Source organism: Dromiciops gliroides, chromosome 4 (genome assembly GCF_019393635.1).
Source record: "Dromiciops gliroides isolate mDroGli1 chromosome 4, mDroGli1.pri, whole genome shotgun sequence".
Classification (NCBI taxonomy): Eukaryota; Metazoa; Chordata; class Mammalia; order Microbiotheria; family Microbiotheriidae; genus Dromiciops; species Dromiciops gliroides.
This window is the reverse complement of record NC_057864.1, coordinates 341197582-341218650: the sequence shown is the minus strand read 5'-3', so window position 1 is coordinate 341218650 and position 21069 is coordinate 341197582. Positions and strand designations below refer to the sequence as shown.

The 21069-nt window shown below is 35.7% G+C and overlaps 1 protein-coding gene across 4 annotated transcripts in view; it reads left to right on the top strand.

The window, feature by feature from the left end:
• CDK19 (cyclin dependent kinase 19) overlaps positions 1 to 21069 on the top strand; it is a 193094-nt gene that overhangs the window by 161144 nt on the left and 10881 nt on the right. For 3 of the 4 annotated variants that reach the window (XM_044002099.1, XM_044002102.1, XM_044002100.1), the window contains 5 exons: positions 206 to 263; positions 6033 to 6164; positions 13989 to 14132; positions 14314 to 14383; positions 19996 to 20068. In XM_044002099.1, the coding sequence (XP_043858034.1) occupies positions 206 to 263; positions 6033 to 6164; positions 13989 to 14132; positions 14314 to 14383; positions 19996 to 20068 (477 nt within the window). The remainder of the gene's footprint in view (positions 1 to 205; positions 264 to 6032; positions 6165 to 13988; positions 14133 to 14313; positions 14384 to 19995; positions 20069 to 21069) is intronic. The other variant, XM_044002101.1, reaches the window with a different exon arrangement.

Sequence of the window (21069 nt, the reverse complement as noted above, 5' to 3'; positions counted from 1 at the left end):
AAAATAGTTGTTAATATTCAGTTGAAATAAATATAAAATATATGCTTTGTGTTAAGTTCTTAGTAAATATTTACTGATTGGCTTGCCTTGTTGAACAAAATACTGATTTGTTATTTCCATTCTGTTATGAAAACATTTTTGGTAATTTTTGAGCATGTCAGAAGTATTTATTTAATTGTCTGAATACTTTATTTTTATTTTTTAGAAACCAGCAAATATCCTAGTAATGGGAGAAGGCCCGGAAAGGGGGAGAGTCAAAATAGGTAGGTAAATATGGCTAAAATAATTTATAAAGTGACTATCATTGTTTTATCAGAGCACCATAAAGCTCTTTATTATAGTTATTGATTACAAAATTAATCCCTTTATCACATTTTATGAGTAATGGGGAAATTCTTTAATATTGGAAGATCTAGAATAAAGTTTTTTATAAAAAATTGGAATAGCTTTGGTGAGTCACTAACCCACTAAAAAATTAAATTTACTGTAATAACTTCTGTAAATTGGCTTTGTGTGCTGCTTCCTCAATTTAAGAAACATGTATACACATAATCACTTAATCATAACTTCGCAGACCTAGTTCTACCAATATTACCTCACTCAGCATAAAAACCTTTTAGCACCTAACACAGATACACCTGTGTACATTTAATTTCTAGTATGAATCATGACATAAACCTTTATATTTATCATATACCTGGCACTGCTGATCCTCTAGCATACCCCAGAAATTTATAATCATATAATTTTATCTATTAAGTCCCATTTAGGACTAGGAGCAAGAACTAGGAGACCACACAGTGCAGTGAAAAGAATTCAGACTTTAGTCAGAGATCTCAGTTCAAATATTGTCTCTGCCACTTTACCACCCGTGTGACCTTGAATGAGTCAACTTTTCTGGGTCTCGGTTTCCTCACCTGTAAAGTAGTTGTGTCTTAAACTTTTTAATCTCACTTAGAATATTATGTTAATAATGGCAGCTAGGTAGTGCAGTGGTTAGAATCCTGAGCCTGGAGTCAAAAAGATACGAGTTAAAATTTAGCCTCGGTCTCTTAATAGTTGGACTTAACATCTAAGAGCATCTATTTTCCAGGCTTGTGAGAATAAAATGAGATAATATCTTAGCACAGCTCCTGGCACATAGTAGGAGCTTAATTCATGCTTGTTCCCTTCCCCTCAAACTTCCTGCCAAGTTCTTTGTAAATGTATATTTAATGTATTGTGAAAATACAGAAAGGCGGGTATTAGATGTCCTCCTTCCTCATTCTCCTTAAGGCCTACATTCTATTCCTCAGCCCCTTCACATCAATCTTGGTGGATGATCTTAACCTATCTATTTACCTCCTCATCTCAAATTAGGTCTATCCTTGTATGAATCATAGGGAAGTTAGCCTTTGAAGGCTAACTTTTTTTACATGGGACCCATCCTTTTCTGTCTTCTATATTGCTCCCACAAACATATCCTTTTTCATTCAGGTATCTTTACTTCTTCTTTCTTTGCATACTCCTTTTCCTTTACCTCATACATATATACAGATCTCTTAGCTTTACTTGACCTTAACTGTACTCAAACTTCTTTCTGTTTTCATATTTCCTCTTTCTCCTAGACTCCTTGAGTGCAGTGCATACCCACTTCCTCTGGTTTCTTTATTATGCATTCCTTTTCTTAACGGCTCCATTATCAAATTATCCTGAGGTAGCTAGGTGTGGTGCAGTGGATAAAACACCAACCCTGGATTCAGGAGGACCTGAGTTCAAATCCAGCCTCACTAGCTGTGCCACCCTGGGCAAGTCACTTAACCCTCATTGCCCCACTCCCCCCCAGTTTTTTTTTTTAATTACTTGTACTCACTTTTCTTTATGATTTTGTAGCATTTACATTTTTAGTGCGTGTTAACCACTCACTCTAACCTATTGAAACTCCTTCATGATTTATGTGATGCTCCATTATCTTGTTTCTTCTTCTCTTATAGCTCCTTCTTTGTTTCTTTCCCCATATCCTAACTGAAAGTTAGCAAAGGCTCTTAGTTCTTCTTTTTTTTTTTTTGGCGGAGCAATGGTGGTTAAGTAACTTGCCCACGGTCACACAGCCAGTAAGCAAGTGTCTGAGGCCAGATTTGAACTCAGGTATTCCTGAATCCAGGGCCAGTGCTTTATCTACTGCACTACCTAGCCGCCCCCAAAGGCTCTTAGTTCTTAACCACCAGCTCTTCCTGTTTATCGAGTCAAAAAATTAATCCATGACTATCTCTATTTACCAACCTGTTTTTTTCACTCTACATGTAGTTCCACATTCTGGTTAAACATTTCGACTTGAATTGCCTCTCCTCATTTCAAACTCATTATGTCCAAAACTCAAGTAATTAGAATGCTTATCTATTTCTTATTTTCAGTAGCACTGTAATCCTCCTCACCCTAAAGCCTAAGTATCTATCATCTTGGGCTTTTTTGTTTGTTTTGTTTTGTTTTTGCATGGCAAGTGAGGGTTCAGTGACTTGCCCAGGTTCACACAGCTAGTAAGTGTCAAGTGTTGGATTTGAACTCAGGTCCTCCTGAATCCAGGGCCAGTGCTTTATCCACTATGCCACTTAGCTGCCCCCATCTTTGGCTTTTTAATTCTTTGCCCTTTATACCTAACCAGTCACCAAACCCTAGTGAGTCTTCTTTTAAAATGTCTCTCCTTTTTACTACTACTTACACCTTTTTTTCCCAGGCTTTCATTACAAGTTTCAATTCAATTCAGCAGATATTTATTAAGAACCTGCTATCTGCAAGGCATTGCAGTTTATGCTAGGAATGAATGGAGATAAGAACTGGATCTGTGATTTCTTTGGTTGAGGGAACTGCAGACTGAGGAAATTCCACTCACCAGTGCAAGTTTTCATCTTAGAGAATTGTCTAGAGAAGTGAGAGGTTAAGTGATTTGCCAGGTCCATATAGCCAGTTTGTGTCAGAGGCAAGATTTGAACCCAGGTCTTCCTGGCTTCTAGGCCAGCTCTTTATCCAGTACTCATCCTCTTAGTCACCTTGCTTGCAACCTTAATGCCACCCTTGATTTCTCACCTCACATATCGAATCACTGGCCAAGTCTTATCATTCCTATCTTTGCAACAACTCTTACATGTGTCCCCTTCTTTCATCACTCAGCTGCTACCTACCAGGGCTTCATCACCACATCTGGGTTATTGCCTTTTTCAATAATATGGTTAGTCTCCTTATACCAAATCTCCTCTACTGAAGTTCATCTACTCAGCTTCCAAAGATATCTTCTTAAAGCACATGTCTGACCATGTCACCCTCTTACTCAGTAAACTCCAGTGGCTTCCTGTTACCTTCAGGATAAAATATAAAATTTTCTACTTGGCATTTTAAAGCCCTTTAAAACCTGATCCCTTCTTACCTCTACAGGCTTCTTACATGTTACTTCTCTCTACAATCTAGCAGCTTTGGACTTCTTGCTGTGTCTTGCTAGCAGTGCACCGTCTCCTTATTGTCTTTGTATTGGCCCTTCTCTGTGGCTAGAATAACCTCACTATTCATCTCTGCCCCCTGTCTTCCTGGACTTCTTTTCAAGATTCACCTCAAATCCACCTTCTACAAGAGGTCTTTTCAGGTTTCTTGCTCTGTTAGTGCCTTGCCTCTGAGATTACCTCCTACTTAGACTATATAGGTTTTGTGTACATCTACTTGTTTCCATGTTGTCTCCCCAACTACTCCTTCTGGGCAGAGACTGTATGTTTAACCTTTCTTTGTTGCCTCAGGGCTTAACATAGTGCCTGACACATATTAAGCACTTAAAAAATGCTGGTTAACTTGTTTATTGACAATAGGCAAAAACCAACTATTCTCCAATTTCAAGAAATTTATATTGTACTGGGGAATACAATATGTAAACATAAGGTAATTTGAGGACAGAGAGAATGCTGGGGTTTTAGGAAAGATCTATAGGAAAAGAAATTGATTCTTCATATTAATAATACCCACGTAAGTGGTCTTTTTGCCTTTATTTTCCAAATATTGATTTTATCTTGTCATTTTCCCAGGCAAAAACCTTTGTTGTCTCCTTATTAGGAATTAATAGAATTTTAGAGTTGGAAGAGAGCTAGAAACCGTTTGACCTAACTCTATACTTAATAGATGAGGAAGGGAACTGACTTTCCCCATATCCTCTAGCTAATGAACAACAGAACCACAACTAGCACCCAGGTTTTCTAATCCTTAGTCCATTGTCCTTTCTAATACATCCTGCACTACTCATACTCATAGCATGAAGTTCAAATCCCTTAATATGCCATTCAGAGTGTACCACAGTTTCCCTCTACACTATTTATCCATCTTTATTTCTCATTACTCTTCAGTAGAAACCATTCACCATGGCCTGTCTTTACTCTTTTTTTTTTTTTTGGGTTTCCTAAATTAATATGCTTTTTTTTTTTTTTTGAGATATTTTATTTTTTCCGTTACATGTAAAGATAGTTCTCAACTTTTGTTTATACATGCTTTACACTTTCAGATTTTTCTGCCTGTCTTTACTCTTAAGAATTTCAGGGTGAGTTAGTTTAATTCAATTTAGAATTTATTTATAAAACACTACACCAGGCACTCTGCTAGGTACTGAGCTAGTTGCTGGGGTACATCAATAAATACGAAACAGCCCCTGCTCCCGAGAGGCTTATATTCTACTTGTACTTTGTCAAAAACCAATCCTTGAACATAATTAAGAATTCATAAATTAGGCAAAATATAGCTGTTTGCATTTCTTTAAATCTTGCCCTTGTACACACAATTATACACAATAGGATTAGTATTACCATTCATCAGTTCTGAGTACTCCCAGAAATAGAAAGTAGTAGGTGAACTAAGCAGTTAAACTATTTGTCTGTCATAGCATTCTGTGAGAAATGTTTTGATCCTCTCCTTAAAGCTTTATAATAATGTGGAAATTATTTCTATAGCTCTCTAAAAGTAAAATACTCTGGTAACTGTAAACAAAGTACCAAGTAGAATAACTTGTTTCTTTCTTTTTTATAAGGTTTGGTATACCAAATAACTACAATTTTATATAACTTTGAAACGGAAGAGACCTTAGAGTTTAAAATCTATCTAGTTTAAAATCTCTTAACTGAAGGGTGGGAATATTTTGAATAAGTAGGAGGTATGAGAAGGTAAAGGGAGAAATGTTTTAGTTTTTGGTTTAAAAAATAACAACAAAACTTCTTAGTGGGAGGAATATCATCATAACAACAATAAATATTTATTAAATACCTACCAGTGTAATTAAAGTAGCTTTAAAATCAGTGAAATGATTTTGTCTCTGTGGTTGAGAAATTTGAGAAAATCTCAGCTCAAAGTTATTTGTATGGCTTTTTAAGAAAATTGGGCTATCCCTACAAATTCCTTCTAAATTCTAAGAAGAAAAACATTATTATTAAATATTTAATGCTTATTATGTTCATAATATTGATTTTAGAACAGATTTATGATGCAATACAGCTGTCATACTTGGTAGTTCCTCATGTAATCTTTGTCTACAGTACATTTATTTCTGTTTTATAGAACTTGCAACACAGTTTTCTCATTTTTAATTCACACTGAACCATATAATTATTATTTCTTTGTTTTTTATAGCCCACTAGTTGGTTTTATCTAACTTATATGATGGCAAATCCTTGGTAAAGAATGTAGCTGTTGATTATGTTCGTCTTATGAGAACACATGACACTTTATGACAAATCTATAGGGATCTTTTATGGAATGAGAGGAGGGTAGTCTCTACTTTTCAGTATCCCTTAAAAGCTCTCTTCATCATAATAAATGTGATTAACAGTAAATATTCTTGAATAATTATTTGTGAAATACAAAGATGTTCTTTGGATCCATTATATGGTTTAGGAAACTTTGACTTCTAGGCCTCGTAACTTTTTTGGATTCATAGGATATAGTAATATTTTAAGAATAGGAAAATGCTGAAAAGTAGTATTTGGCTTTGTGTGGCATATTAAGTTGATTTATTTTATTGTTTTATTTTTTAGCTGACATGGGTTTTGCCAGATTATTCAATTCTCCCTTAAAACCTTTAGCAGACTTGGATCCAGTAGTAGTGACATTTTGGTATCGAGCTCCAGAACTATTGCTTGGTGCAAGGCATTATACAAAGGCCATTGGTAAGTTAGCTTAAAATAATTTACCACTTTGGCAATATTCTGTCATAAAGATTTTAATGTTATGAAGTGGTTTTGCCAGATTAAGCTATCTCTTTTAAAAACTTTTGTTTTCTAATTTCATGTCTTTTCAAAAGGTTTGATTTGGTAAGCTTAGACTTTGTACTTGGAAATAGGATATGGTCCCTTTAACAGAAAGAAATCTCACATAACAAATATATGTGATCCTGTTGCTATGGAAATGATTGAATGCAAATTTTATTTTGCACAAAAACTAGTCAGACTGTTGATTATGTGGGTAGAAGAGAAGATTAGAACAGTTTCCCTCAAAAAATAAAAGAAAGAGGAAGTCAATAACTGGGTATAGAGGAATTTTCAGTTTGGGGAAAAGACAATTACATTGCTGACCAGGGGAGGGGTTGCTTCATATAATTTTTCTTATTTTATGTGGATTATAAGTGTATATTTTCTCTCTTGAGGTAGGAAACAAGGAGAGACCACTTAGGAAGTAATAATAATAATTTTAATAGCTGATATTTGCCTGGTGCTTTTTTTTTTCCTTTGAGATTTACAAAAAGCACTTCCCATAGACAGTTGTATCATCATAGTGCTGAGAATTGATGACTGAATGTGGGGCCCTACAGCAGAAACAAATAAACAAAACAAAAACTTACTATGGGAGCTGAAATATGTTGCAGAATAAGAGCTTCAGTTCTGATAACCTGGTAAAACTGCTGAAAATTCTAGAGCCCTGCATAAAAAACTGAAAATTAAGGCCAATAAAGGACTCTGAACTAAGAGATTCAGAGTAAATTCATTCCATTCAAGCTTGAGGATAATTAAGGACGTGTTACCTTAATAGGAATGGGATACCTTAATAAGAATAAGGTACCTAACTACGCCTATGTATTCATATTTATTTAAATCATGATGTAAATTTGTGTTTTATATCTGTAAGGGGCTAAAATTCCAGCTATACTACCTAAAATGTCTAATGAGTGGTCGCCAATAAATTAGAAGCTTTAGCAAGAGTTCAGACTTTTAAGCATTTATTAAGGAGAATAAGAATTTGGTGAAGAGAGAGAGAAAGAGGCCTAGATTCATCTGTCTATCAAAGGGAGAGCGCATTTTAGCTCCACTCTCCACCAGAGTCCTGGTGAAAGAGAGCAAGAGAGCCAGCCTCGCCCCTTCTTCCTCCCGCAAGCAAATGTCACTTCCTGATTCCAAAGAAAAGCTACATGGCTTGCCCTCAGAGGCCTTCTCCTCATGGTGGAGCTTTCCTATAGTAAGTCTCCAGCAGGTGGCATCATTCTAATTGTTACATAACTGACTGTAGATAGAATCTGTTCTAATCTTTTCATTTCACAGATAAGGAATATGTAGTCCAGGGGCATACATAAAGGAGAATGCCCAATATCATATAAGTAGTTAATGACTGAACCAGAACTAGAACCCAGATTTCTGATCCCGAGTCTTGTGGCCTTTGTATTCTAATATATGATCTTGTTTAAATATATTTATAATGGAAGCTAAACTGTGTATGTTTGTATGTGTGTGTAAAGAGCTTCATTAAAAGCATGACTTAGTGGTAATGTATGCCAAATTTTTTGTTTACCATGCCATTGGGAAACCTGGATGTTTTGATCACAAGACTATAACAGAGGTAATACTACCTAAATGATGGCAGAATATCCAGATTATCAGGAATGTACATAAAAAAATACTTTACAGAAATTCTTTATATAATCTGTAATGCATACAAGAGTACTAATTTTGAAAATCCAAACACTTCCCCAGTGGAGAAATGGCTAAAAAGTATGATGTGACAGTTTTCAAAAGAAAAACATACTCTGTCACCAACCCTATGAAAATAGAAATTGTTGGGATGAGAAATAGGAAGACAGGCCCACTAATATACTCTTGATGTTTTCTATTGATCTAATAATTTGGAAATGTAACCAAAAAGTCATTCAATTGTGTATACCTTTGACATAAAGCTACTACTACTTGGCATATACCCCAAAGGAGTTAAAGATAGTAAAAGACCCATACATACAAAACTGCTTTGAAAGACTTGGAAGCTGATCAGTGCAGTGATCAGTTATGACTTTAGCAGCTAGGAGGCATGCTTTCTCACTCTTGATAGAGAGGTGGCAAATTAGAGGCACGGAATAAAACATACATTTTCAGACATGGCCAATGAATTGATTTCTTTTCTCTTGATTATATTTATTTAAGATAAATATTTGCTATTTGTTTATTTTTAAAGTATTATGCAAAATATCTCATTCTTTTTTGAGTACATCTAAAACTATTTTAGTTTTAACATTTTCAAGTCCACTTACTTTCTCCTTAGGACTTCTCAGTGTTAAATTGTGATTTGAGGACACTTGTAAACTGTCGATTTCTATTGGTCTACTATGGAATATTGCTTGCCCTTTGATATGTAGATCATTCTCATAAACATTTTAAAATATATGATAGATTAGGCATATAGATCAGTAGTTATTGATGTTCCCTTATTAACTTGTCACTTTTTATTAACAATTATAAAGCCCATAATTTCTTCCTCTGCCCCCTACCTCCCCATCTTAGGGATCTTCTCTCCTTTAGTCATCTTGAAAACTGATTCCTCAAAGCCTTCACAGTTTTTTCATGTTGAGTACAAATTTCCTTTATGTGCCTTTGGTGTAATACACCTGCTCTCCATGTCTTTGTCATATACCCTATTGCCATACCTACCCCTTTCTCCCTTTTGCTTTTGCCTCCTGTTCTGGATAAACTAATCAAATCAGTACTATTCTTACTTCTGAAAAGGGGGTTGGATACCCTGTGGATCAACTCACCATTTCTGGGACTCCCTAAACCAAAAATCCTCTCTCTGGCCTCTGGACCCCTATATGTGTTATTTTTCATATTAGAATGTAAGCTCTTTGAAAGCAGAACTGTTTCACTTTTTAATTTGTATTCATAGTGGTTGGCATATGTCAAACACTTGACAAATGCTATTTCATTCATTCATTTCCACCTCTAGGACTATGATGTTAGATTCCCAGTTGTGGTGGTTCCTTGTACTTAATATATGGTATTAGCTCAGGTTACATCAGATACTACCAAGATGGAAATGCTTTGAGATTGGATATTAACTGTCTCATGGACCAGCATAGTTAAGTGTTGGCTACCAAGCAATGGATTTTCTATATGGGACACATCAGCTCCTGAAGGATAGTTTAAGAGAGCTTGTGATCCAGATTCATGGAAGGAGTACTTAGATGAAATCAGGAATCCTTAGAAGTAGTTGAGGAAAATTATATTCTGGTCCAACTTACATTATTAAGTTAAAATGGTCTATTATTTTGTCAGTGCAGATAGAAAAATTACCTTGAGAACCAACCTGGTGATAGGCCTCTTAGAACTTAACTTGGTTGGCCCTTGGACAGCAGACATAGGTCCATCATTGAGGTACTTAAATTATGAAAATAGTGATGAATGATTTGCAGGGGCATCTTTAGTCTTAAGTCGTAGTGAGTGATGTAAGTGAGGATGTTTTCTAAACATTTATGTAGGCATAACCCCCAAGGGCACAAAGGCATAAATGGAGAATCAAAATATTTAGTGAGTTTGGTCCATATTTATTGCATTGCCATATTGTGAAGAATCTAGATCTGGCCCATATACCTTGGACAATCAACCTCCTAAGGAATATCTTCTTACTTGAAACTTATCAGGTGACATGATTTAGTTTTAGATCCACAAAGCACACACAACAAACATTTTTAGATGCTTACAACATGCATGATGTACTGTACCTGGCATTTGGGATGCAAAGACAAAATATTTCCTGTCTGCAAAGATGTATATGTCATATATACGCATGAGTAAATAAAAGTTAATTTTTTTGTTTTTGGTGAGGCAATTGGGATCAAGTGACTTGCCCAGGGTAACACAGCTAGTAAGTGTTAAGTGTCTGAGGCTGGATTTGAACTCAGGTCCTCCTGACTCCAGGGCTGGTGCTCTATCCACTGAATAAAAGTTAATTTGAAGAGGAAGAGAACACAAAGAACATGGAAGTCTTTACAGAGGAGTTGACACATGACCTAAGCCTTAAAGAAAAGTAATGATTTGGAAAAGTAGAGAAAAGAAATTATAACCCCATTCTAAGCATGGGACTGTGGCTTATATAAATGTGCAGAAGTAGAAATGGAGTATACAGTTGGGAGAAGAGCTAATAGAATAATTTGGCTGGAATATAGAGTCAGTCAGTAAGCATTTATTGTGCCAGGCACTGTGCTAAGCATTGGGGATACAGAAAGAGGCAAAAAGTAGTCCCTGACCTCAAAGAGCTTATACTCTAATGGGGAAGACGTCATCTGAACACACACATGTATATGTGTATGTACATATTTACATACACATATGCATGCATGCATATATACATAATAAATAGGAATTAATCAGCAGAGGGAAGAAGACACCAGATCCCTCTCAAGGACTGGAAAAGGCTTCATGTAGAAGGCAGGATTTCAGCTAGAACTTGAAGGAAGCCAGGAGGTGGAGATGAGGAGAAAGAACATTCCCAGCATGGGGGGCAGCCATTGAAAATGCCTGAAGCTAAGAGAATGGAGTGTCTTGTTCTAGGAATAGCAAGGATTCCATTGACACTGGATTGAAGAGTACTTGGGGCTAAGAGTGGGGTGATATAAAGATTAGGAAGATTGGGAAAGCTTTGGTAAGATCAGCATGAAGGATAGCCATTAGAAAAATAGAAAGGGGGCAACTAGGTGGTGCAGTGGATAAAGCATTGGCCCTGGATTCAGGAGGACCTGAGTTCAAATTCGGCCTCAGGCACTTAACACTTACTAGCTGTGTGACCCTGGGCAAGTTACTTAACCCCAATTGCCTCACCAAAAAAAAAAAAAAAAAAAAAAAAAGGAAGAGCTCCAGTTTTCTGTTGGATAGTAGTATGACTTCATTTTCTCTTTGCTGCCCATATTAACTCTTATCAGTTTATCTGATAATTTCTAACCCAAGGAATATGCTGCTCTACCCATTGGCTACTGTAGTAAAATGACTTTTGGCTAAACCATGCATAATAGGAATAGTGTGTCATTTCTGTAGCACAGTTGCCCATGGGTTCCAGAATTTCTCTTTTCTAGGGTACACAGTGAGATGTGTTTTTTGGGAATATTTTCCATTTATTATGTGCCTGGGTCTGTTTGGGACCTTAGTCAAGGGCAACTCCATAGATGGAGGGGATTGACAAGCCTAAAACTGAAGGATAAATAAAGCCACAGAAGTCTCCCTTGAACAAAGGATAGTTAAGCAAAATAAACTAACACATTGTCCATGTCTGACAAGGTATGACTCATTCTCCAATCTGTTTGCCAAGCAGAGAGGGACTTGATTTACCATCCATCCTTTGACGTTACAATTGGTAATTACATTGATCAAGTTCTTTTGTTATTTTCCTTCACATTATTGTGGTCACTTTGTAAACTACCCTTTTAGCTCTGCTTACTGCAATCTTCATCATTTCACATGGGTCTTCCCAAGCTTCTCAGAGTTATTTGTGTTTAAGGTGGATAGAAGACTGGGCCTGACCTCAGGAAGACCTGACCTGAGTTTAAATTTGGTCTCAAACATTTAATGGCTTTGTGATACTGGGCAAGTCACTCAACCACATTGATCAACTGATATTATGGTGCTTTTGTGGCCTAGTATATGCCGTTAGGAAGCTTATATTCTATTGAGGAAGATACATGTAAGCATGTTTATATGTCACTACAAAATAAATGAGACGGCTAGAGGGTGCAGCAGATAGCTCACCAGGCCTGGAGTCAAGAAGACCTGAGTTCAGATCTGGTCTCAGACACTTAGCTGTGTGATTCTTCGCAAGTCACTTAACCCTGTTTGCCTCAGTTACCTCATGTATAAAATAAGCTGGAGAGGGAAACGGCAAAACACTCCAGTATTTTTGCCAAGAAAACCCCAAATGGGGTCACGGAGAGTTGGACACAAGTAAAAATGACTGAACAGCAAACAACAAAATATATAAATTACATATTTCTATTTTTGACTTATATCTTCTTAAATATAAATTTTACTAATGTCAGTTGTTCTTAGAAAAATATTCTGTCTAAATTTTAAAAAAACAAAAAGTAGCTTGATAGCCCTGTATTCCACATTCCCTTTTGTTCCTCAGCCCTATTTTTTATAAATTCATTGTGAGCAGGACCATCCTTACTTATTTCTTGGTATCAGTATTACTCATGGTATCTAATGTACTTTTTCACAATAAATTCTCAATGAATGTTTTTTATTAAGTGATAAACATTGTATTCTTAAACAAGTTGTTATTATCATCCCACTTCAAGTAGGTTTGTCCCTCTTTAAAAATCTTTACATTTTATCTTTGTAGTAAGTGGGATGTTGTTTCTGTTCCCATTGGTGACCTCATTCAGCAGCTTTTGTATTAAATTTTGCATGAATGTATATCTATATTTTTCATAAATCACCCAAAGGATAACTATATAATTTTGTATAGATTACTTATAGGATGGATGTACTTAATATAGTGTGTCATCTCCACTTTAAATGAAGGCCAGACTTCTCTAGCAGCCCCAACGGGAGAGTGGCTAGAAAAGGCTTATGAGCATCAGGAATAAATGTCACCAACCCTTTATGCTATAGTTGTATACTTCACTCAGAACCTCAGTGATCTTTGTTTAAGAATAAAATTCCTTTTAGCAGATAGAGTGAAAGTTAATCATTTATCCTTGAGGAAAGAGACCCAGTGACTTAAGTTTTAAATAATTTTTTTTCCTAAAAGAATTTTGTCTTTCATGTAATAAATAATAGAACCTGACAAAATTTTAAATTAGAATGTGTTTTCATTTAGTTAATCAGTCTGCTGAATTATTGAATCCCAAGTTTGTTAGACTTGTATAGACTACTCTTTGCTGTCAACGTTACTTAGCCTTTGGGCCTTTATACTAATAAAGCTAAAGTTGATAGACTTTCAGATGAGAGTTGGATCTTACCTAGATATTTTGTCTAGTGTGCACTGTTTAGATTCAAAAGAACTATCATCCCCAGTACTTTATTGCTATGTATTTGATTGCCTTGAAGGTGTAATGATGCTATATCTGAAGTTTTTGTTTCACAATATCATCCCTAGGGCATTATGTTCTGTTTTAGGTTATCATTTGAATATCTTGGTGTTTAAATTGTTAGTGGTCTTTGGGAAGATTTTCCCTTTCAGTCTGTGGAATGCATTGCTTACTGAGTTCAATGGCCAAAAAGCAACTTAACCAAGAAATTTACAAATATGTTTTGTTTGCCTTTTGATGTGGAATGTTATGATCACATCCATCTTAGCAGCAATATCAACATACAATTATGTAGCTCTTTAAAGTTTGTTAATTAACTAATTTTATCTTTATTATCATAACCTTAATCAATAAGGGTTCTTTTTAGTCACATTTTATAGAAGAGGAATGTGAGGCTCAGAAAGGTTAAGTGATTTGCCCAGGGTCACACTGCTAGTATCTTAGGGTAGGAATTGAACCCCAGGTCTTCCTGAGTTCAAGACCAACATGCTATTCACTATACTGATTCTCATATGTGTGTACTAACCACACACACACGAAGTACATCAAAGACAGAGATTTATATATCTATCCATCCATCCTTGATATACTTCTTTTCAGTTACTTAGTGAAATAACTGAATTATGTAAGTAGAGTATAATTGTTCTGTAATAAAGACAAATTGAGCCAATGAAATATAATACATCTATATAATATGCTGTTGTTTTCTTTTTCACAGATATATGGGCAATTGGTTGCATATTTGCTGAACTATTGACTTCAGAACCTATTTTTCACTGTCGTCAGGAAGATATCAAAACTAGCAATCCTTTTCATCATGATCAACTAGATCGTATTTTTAGTGTCATGGGATTCCCTGCAGGTGAATTGTTATTATTAAAGGAACTGTGTTTAATATAGGTTTTATTTTTAAATATGATGGTAAGCCATTCATTAAGATCTTAGGATCTAATAACCAGTGATATATTGAGGAAATAGAAACCATAATAACTTTCCTCTCTAACAGTCTATGTCTATTATTATGCCTTTTTTTCTTTTGTAAGATAAAGATTGGGAAGATATTAGAAAAATGCCGGAATATCCCACACTTCAAAAAGACTTCAGAAGAACAACGTAAGTACTTTTATGTAGAATATAGCCAGCATAAGACTCCCAATGGAAACATTTAAAGCTTTTTTAAAAAATTACGCTTTCTAGTAGTGTTTGAAATCAGGAACTATTTGGTGTTGGAAAAGATGACTCCAAAAAAAGAGGAAAAAAATCTAGATACACAAGAGATATTATCAATTGATACTCTGGCATAATAAAGGTCTGACTTCAAAGGCACATTGTGATTTTATTATCATATTTTAAATGATAAAATAGCATGTATCATTGAAATATCCAAGTAGGAGGCAGCTGAATGGGGAAGAGAAAACAAAAATGATACACTTATTTACAAGATCCTAGAATAGATGAAGAGAAGTAAGTAAAGAATCTATTTGAAGGAAAAAAGGGAAAAATAAAGATGTCATCTAGGAATTTATTAGAAACTCCATACTAGGAGGAAAGGGTGTTAAAGAGGTTGTGGATGCCGCCAGTCAATTCAGTAAAGCCATCATATAAAGACATTTAGTAACTCGAACTGTCCAGACATTTGCTGAAAGAGAAATAAGACAGTGCTCCAAAGACTGGAAAAATGATTGGAGTATGTTAAGTATAATTTAATAATCCAGAAAATAGAATAATTGATAAGGCCAGATAACCATGGAACTGTAGAACTATAGAAGAATTTAGTTGATGCTTTGAAAATGGAATGAGAATCTTCACCAAAATGATGAGAAAATAGAGCATTTAGAATCCTCCAAAAGGGAAGGAAAAAAATTAGAATGATAAAATGGATTTCAGGAAAGCTTCAGTCTATTAACTTAAAGAAATATTAGCCAAGGGTTTAAAACTGGTGAATACTTCTTACATCTGAAAGCATAGTCTCAAGATCCTACTTCATTGAGAGGAAATATGAAATAAAAACCTTAGCTAAACTTAACATGCTACCTGAAATACAAAAGAATATCCAGAAAAGAGAAGTACAGGTACTTGAGGAAAAGTACAAATAAAGGAAAAGAAAGGAAAACCAACAAACATTTCAAGACCCTTTAAAAAGTAATAAAATTGCTTTAATTACACTCTAATGGATCTCATTGTTGTATGTGCTACAGACCTCCTCCACATCTGCTTGTATTCTGCAACTCTTTTCTATGTCTTTGTGTTAATACACAATATGCTCAATACTGTCTTTTTAAGTTCTCTTGACATTGTGAGGGTATCAGTGGAAAAACCGGTCTTCCATTGGTTATTTTCAAATCATACATTTCTTTGATATCATTTATATAATTTTTTTTATAATCCCTTATTTGTAATATGTTACAGTCGGCTTAACATCCATGTCCCTCCATTGCTTTTTGAGGGATCCTATACTTTAATTCTTTGGAAACTAGTGTTTCCTGCTTTGTAGGCTTACAACAATGCCAGAAGACTGTTGGTATTAAAAAGATGGGCCCTTGTTTCAAGAGAAGCTTGGTGTCGTTAATCAAGCCTAACAGCTTCCTAAAGGCAATTCCACCTACTCTCCTGTTTAATTCTGTGCCCAACTCATTTCAGTGTCTGTCCAAGATTATATACTGATAAATAAGGACCATAAGTTGTTCATCTAACTGCATATCATAATCTGGACAGTAGGCATCCTTCATCAACTTGGTCTTTCCCCTCTGTCAATAGTTAAAATCAAAATTCCTTTGGGTGATTTTAGATCTTATTTAGGAAACTCTGCAGTCATCTGGGGCTTAATGCAGTCAGGATGATATTGTCCAGAAACGGCTTCTGGAGGACCTTTGCATCTACACAGAATCCCCCTTTGACTTGGTCTGTGTACTGAATCTCCTTCATAACGATGTCAAATGCCTGCTGCTACAAGCATGGATCTCCCTGTTTTATTCCTTGCTTGTTATTATTGATTATAGAGTTGTCAAACAAAATTACCTTGTATCTTTCAAGGAATCAAGTATAATTTTCATATATTTATGGATGACATCTTCTTGAATAGCCTTTAATGTAGCATTTCTTTCCCAAATTAGAGTTTTTGTAGTTAACAAACTATAAATAAGCACTACAAGACCTAATACTCTTATCTTTCAGTCAATTGTATGATAATAGAGATATGGTTTACTGTAGAATATTGCTTATAAAAGACCACTTTTTCTTTTCCAATATCCTTACCAAGGAGTCCTCAGTTCATGTGTAGATTATTCTCGTAATTTTATTTAAATGGGAATTTAAGCATATGGGCCAATAGTTATTGATTTTCTCTGCTGCTTCTGCTACTGATGATATTAGGCTGTGGCATAGTGGAGAAGGAGCCAGCTTAGGAATCAAGATAACTTTGGTTCCAGTTCTGCCTTTGACACATGCACTGTATGTCTTGTTGACCCTTTCAAGTCATTTAACCTCTCAGTGCCCTAATCAACTCTAGTATTATAATTTGTAGAGTGATTCCTGATGAGCTTTGGTAGGAGCAATTTCATCACTGGGAGTTGGGTACACCAGTGAAATCATAAGGCTAGTGGAAAAAAGACAACCTTTTTTCTTTTCTTCCATGTCTTTAGATATCTTGAAAATTAGTCCTACCACATGTTAATAAGGGTATCATCTCCAACATGTTGCCATCAATACATACAATTCATCTAATCGAACTCTTTTCCCATTCTTATTTTCTGAAGGGCTATTCCTACTTTTTAAAATAAGCAAATCTAGGATTCTGATGTTAGAGTCTAAGTGTGATGGTTTCATTCTCCTTAGGAATAAAAAAGTTTGTTATAAATCTTTGCAGATTTTTTTCCCCAATGTTTGCCTGCCTGTTGTCCACCTTACAGTTTCAGTCTTAAATGTCTTTGGATTACTGTCTTTCTTTAAACAGATTTTTCTCTCCACAGCTTTTTGTTATTCTATAATGGGGTACTGTTCATAATCTTCCACTGCGCTTCTTAAGTTTACAAATGAGTTTATATTTGCCAGTGTTGCCCATACCTGGCATATGTATTCACATGGCAAGTAGGTCAAATAGTTGCTGACAGAGATGATTTTTTAGGCTCTTTTCTCAATCCTCATCCTCCTTGACTTCTCTGCAGTCTTTGACACTGTTAATCACCTTCTCTTCCCTAATACTCTTTTCTCTCTGGGCTTCTTTTTTCTTTAGTATGTTCACTTATTGATCATTGGACAAGAATCTCACATTTTTGTTGAATATCAGTCATTAAGTTAATGTTTATAAGCCTAAAATCAATATATTTCCTATAATCCCTTGTCCCCTTTTGCTACCATCATGGCGGAAACTGCCAGTGGTGGGAACATTTAAAATTTTTGTTTGTGTCATCGGTTGCCATAGCCAGAGAACTTATCATTAAATGGCTAGCCTGCTATATATTAATGGAGGGGAAAAAACCCCCAAAACTTTATCTCTAATTAACTAGGAGTTAGCATTAGGTGGGTGATCTTAGGCAAGACATTTAACCTGTCTATACTTCATTTAGCTTACTCAAAATAATGCCATTGAGTACAATACCTTACCTGTGTGAGATTTAAAATTGTATATACGAGCATTAAACTCCCCCTTTAACTTTTCCCTTATATATCTCCCAGACCAGTAAGAAAAGAAGCTTCTGAGCTTTAATCAGTGAGGGATTAGTTTTTATTGTTTGGGGATTAATTAGATAACAAAAAGGTGATACCAATTAGAGAAATAGGAAAGTAGAAATACAAAAGAATAATCTTAGATCTAAGCTTTTATAGATCTATTCTTTTATAAAACTCACCGAATCCCCAAACTGCCTGCCAGGCCGAGAACCAGAGCCAAACGCATGCCGCCACCACTAAACTGAGAAGCCAGAGTGAGTGAGCCAGAGAGCGAACTTCCGTTCCCACTCTCAGTTTTTAAGTTGGCATCCCGGAATTATGGCGTGCTTGGCCATGCTCTCAGGGCAGCAGCAGGCACACGGTAGTTCGTCTCAGTGTCCTCCCCAAAAGGGTGGTCCTTCAAAAGCAGCTTCAGTAGCATGCATTCAACTCTCAAATGATCCAGCTAAAACTTCTGGTTTTTACCACACCTGTAGTCAGGGAGTTGACTCATCATCTCTTGAAGTCCCTCCCAGCTCTCAGATCTATAAAAAGGAAAAGGATGTTTATAAAGAAGTCAGCTGCTTTTTTGAAGTTTTTCCAAAATTTCAACTTTAAAGAATTGAATATATTCAAATAAGCAAGGTTCATAACAAGTTACATAAGAAAAATAAGTGTAAGTAATTAACAGGTGTTACTATTAGCTATCCCTTTTCCCTATAGCCCTATAGCAACATCTTTGCTATAATCAAACCTCAAAGATAAGAAAAAGTTGCAGTTAAGTGGAGTGGTGATTTATAGGTTCTCCTTGGACAAAGGAATTTGCTAAGTTTATTTTTTATGCCTCCAAATACAGTAAGAAACATAATTTCATGGAAGCATTAGGTCACATTGTAGTGCTCATGATAAGTGTTTTCAAAAAGATCTCTGGCAAAATAATTGCAGCTTATGCACCATGTTGAAGTAGTAGAGAAATTCTATGTTAGAAAATTTCTAAAGGATAAAAATGCCTAAACAAGAGGCAATTTTAGCAACAGGTTTGGTAAAACACAGCCCTGCAATTTACAGATCGGTCAATTGAACTTTAATAAACAGAAATCAGTAAATAATTTTATTAAGCACTTAGTGTATGCCAGAAGCTGGGCTAAGCACTAGGAATACAACGAAATGACAAAAACATTCCTTACTCTCAAGGAGTTTACATTTTACAAATCAGTCCATTAATCCAGTAAATGTTTATTAAGTTGTTACTGTGTGCTTGGCACTGTGCATACAATTAATAACAAATTTTTAAAAGACAGTCCCTGCCCTCAGGGAATTTAAAATGTAAAGGGAGACAGGAAAGCAAGGCTGGGGTGGGGGATTCTAGAGGAGATGAAGGGACACCGGGGAATATGTCATTCCATGCACTTGAAACTGGGCAGGGAAGAAGATGCAAAATGGAGTAAGCTAAATCCAGTTCCTGGCCTCTCTAAGGAAGGTATTGGGAGGAGTTTGATATTTTGCCCTCCAGCGCTCCAGTCAGAATGTAACTAACCTGGTTGGAAATTGAACAATAGGAACCTGCTAGTTCCTTTTTTAGGGGTGAAAACATGGAACTAAAAATGATGAAGATTTCCCAGAGAAAGAGGAGGCCTTAATATGAGGACCAAGGAAATGTGGATACTTGCCACTTCTCCTTTAGCCACAGTTCCTCCAACCCTAACTGTACTCGATAATTGTCCAGATAAACATTCTTTTACTGAATGTTACATGCACGTAAAAAAAAAAAAACAGCCGTGAGATCTACCATTAAAAGGAAAAGTTACATGACACACAAGTGACAAAGTATGTAATACTTCTTTCTGGTGACTGATTTTTTTTTTTTTTTTAAGTGAGGCAATTGAGGTTAAGTGATTTGCTCAGGGTCACACAGCTAGTAAGTATTAAGTGTCTAAGGCTGGATTTGAACTCAGGTATTCCTGCCTCCAGGGCCAGTGCTCTATCCACTGCGCCACCTAGCTGCCCTGACTGATTTTTTTAATCGGAGATTTCTACTACTATTGAATTGTACTATTTAATGTGATTTTTTTTTTCAGGTATGCCAATAGTAGCCTCATAAAATATATGGAAAAACACAAAGTGAAGCCTGACAGTAAAGTTTTCCTTCTGGTAAGTTCATTTCTTTAAAACATAATTTATCAGGGAAAAATTACTACTCCATTGCTTAAAAAACTTTATGAGAATGGCAGGGAATTTTATATTGTTACTGATATTTAATATTTTATTAAATAATTTACTTTCTTTATTTCCTTTTAAGAAAATTTATGGTTGTCACAAAAAAACTACAGTTTTGTAGCGATATGGAGATTGCTTGGAAAAATGGAGGGACCCCTGTTTCCTTTCTTTTCTGGAATCTTTTTTTCCCCATCACTGCTCCTAACTGTGGTGCTTAGCTCATGGTAATCTTTGAATCTCTCTTATAGAGAGAGCTCTAATCACCAGTAAGAACTTGTTTTTACTAATCATTGAATCTATAGCACACTCCATTTAAAGAATTCATACTATTCCCATTTGTTATTTTATTACCTCCTTAATTACAGTGACTTCAGCACCATTCGTCTATAAAATGTGGATAATGATAGCACCTACTTTTGAAGTGTTGCTGTGAGGATCAGATGAAACAATATTTGTGAAGTGCTTAGCCTAGTGCCTGGCACACAGGAGGTGCTACATAAAAGCAGATTCTCTTTGTCATCTATCTTTTCCAACATTTCTGACCATTCTTACCATGTCTCTTTAGTTGCCTCCTTTTCCTTGGAAAGCAACAGCCCTCCTTTTCTTTTCCAAGGTTATTTACTAGACTTCTGTCTTTAAATCCTTTCCCATCTCATTTCTTGGAGAACCTTTCTTCATAAGTAATCTCCTGTTACTTACATCTTGTTTGTTTGTTTGTTTGTTTGCGGGGCAATGAGGGTTAAGTGACTTGCCCAGGGTCACACAACTAGTAAGTGTCAAGTATCTGAGGCTGAATTTGAACTCAGGTCCTCCTGAATCCAGGGCTGGTGCTTTATCCACTGTGCATCTAGTTGTCCCCATGTTACTTAAATCTTATCTTTGCCTCTCATCTGACTCCTCTTCTGCTCATGGTTCCCCATTGTGAGATTTAAAAT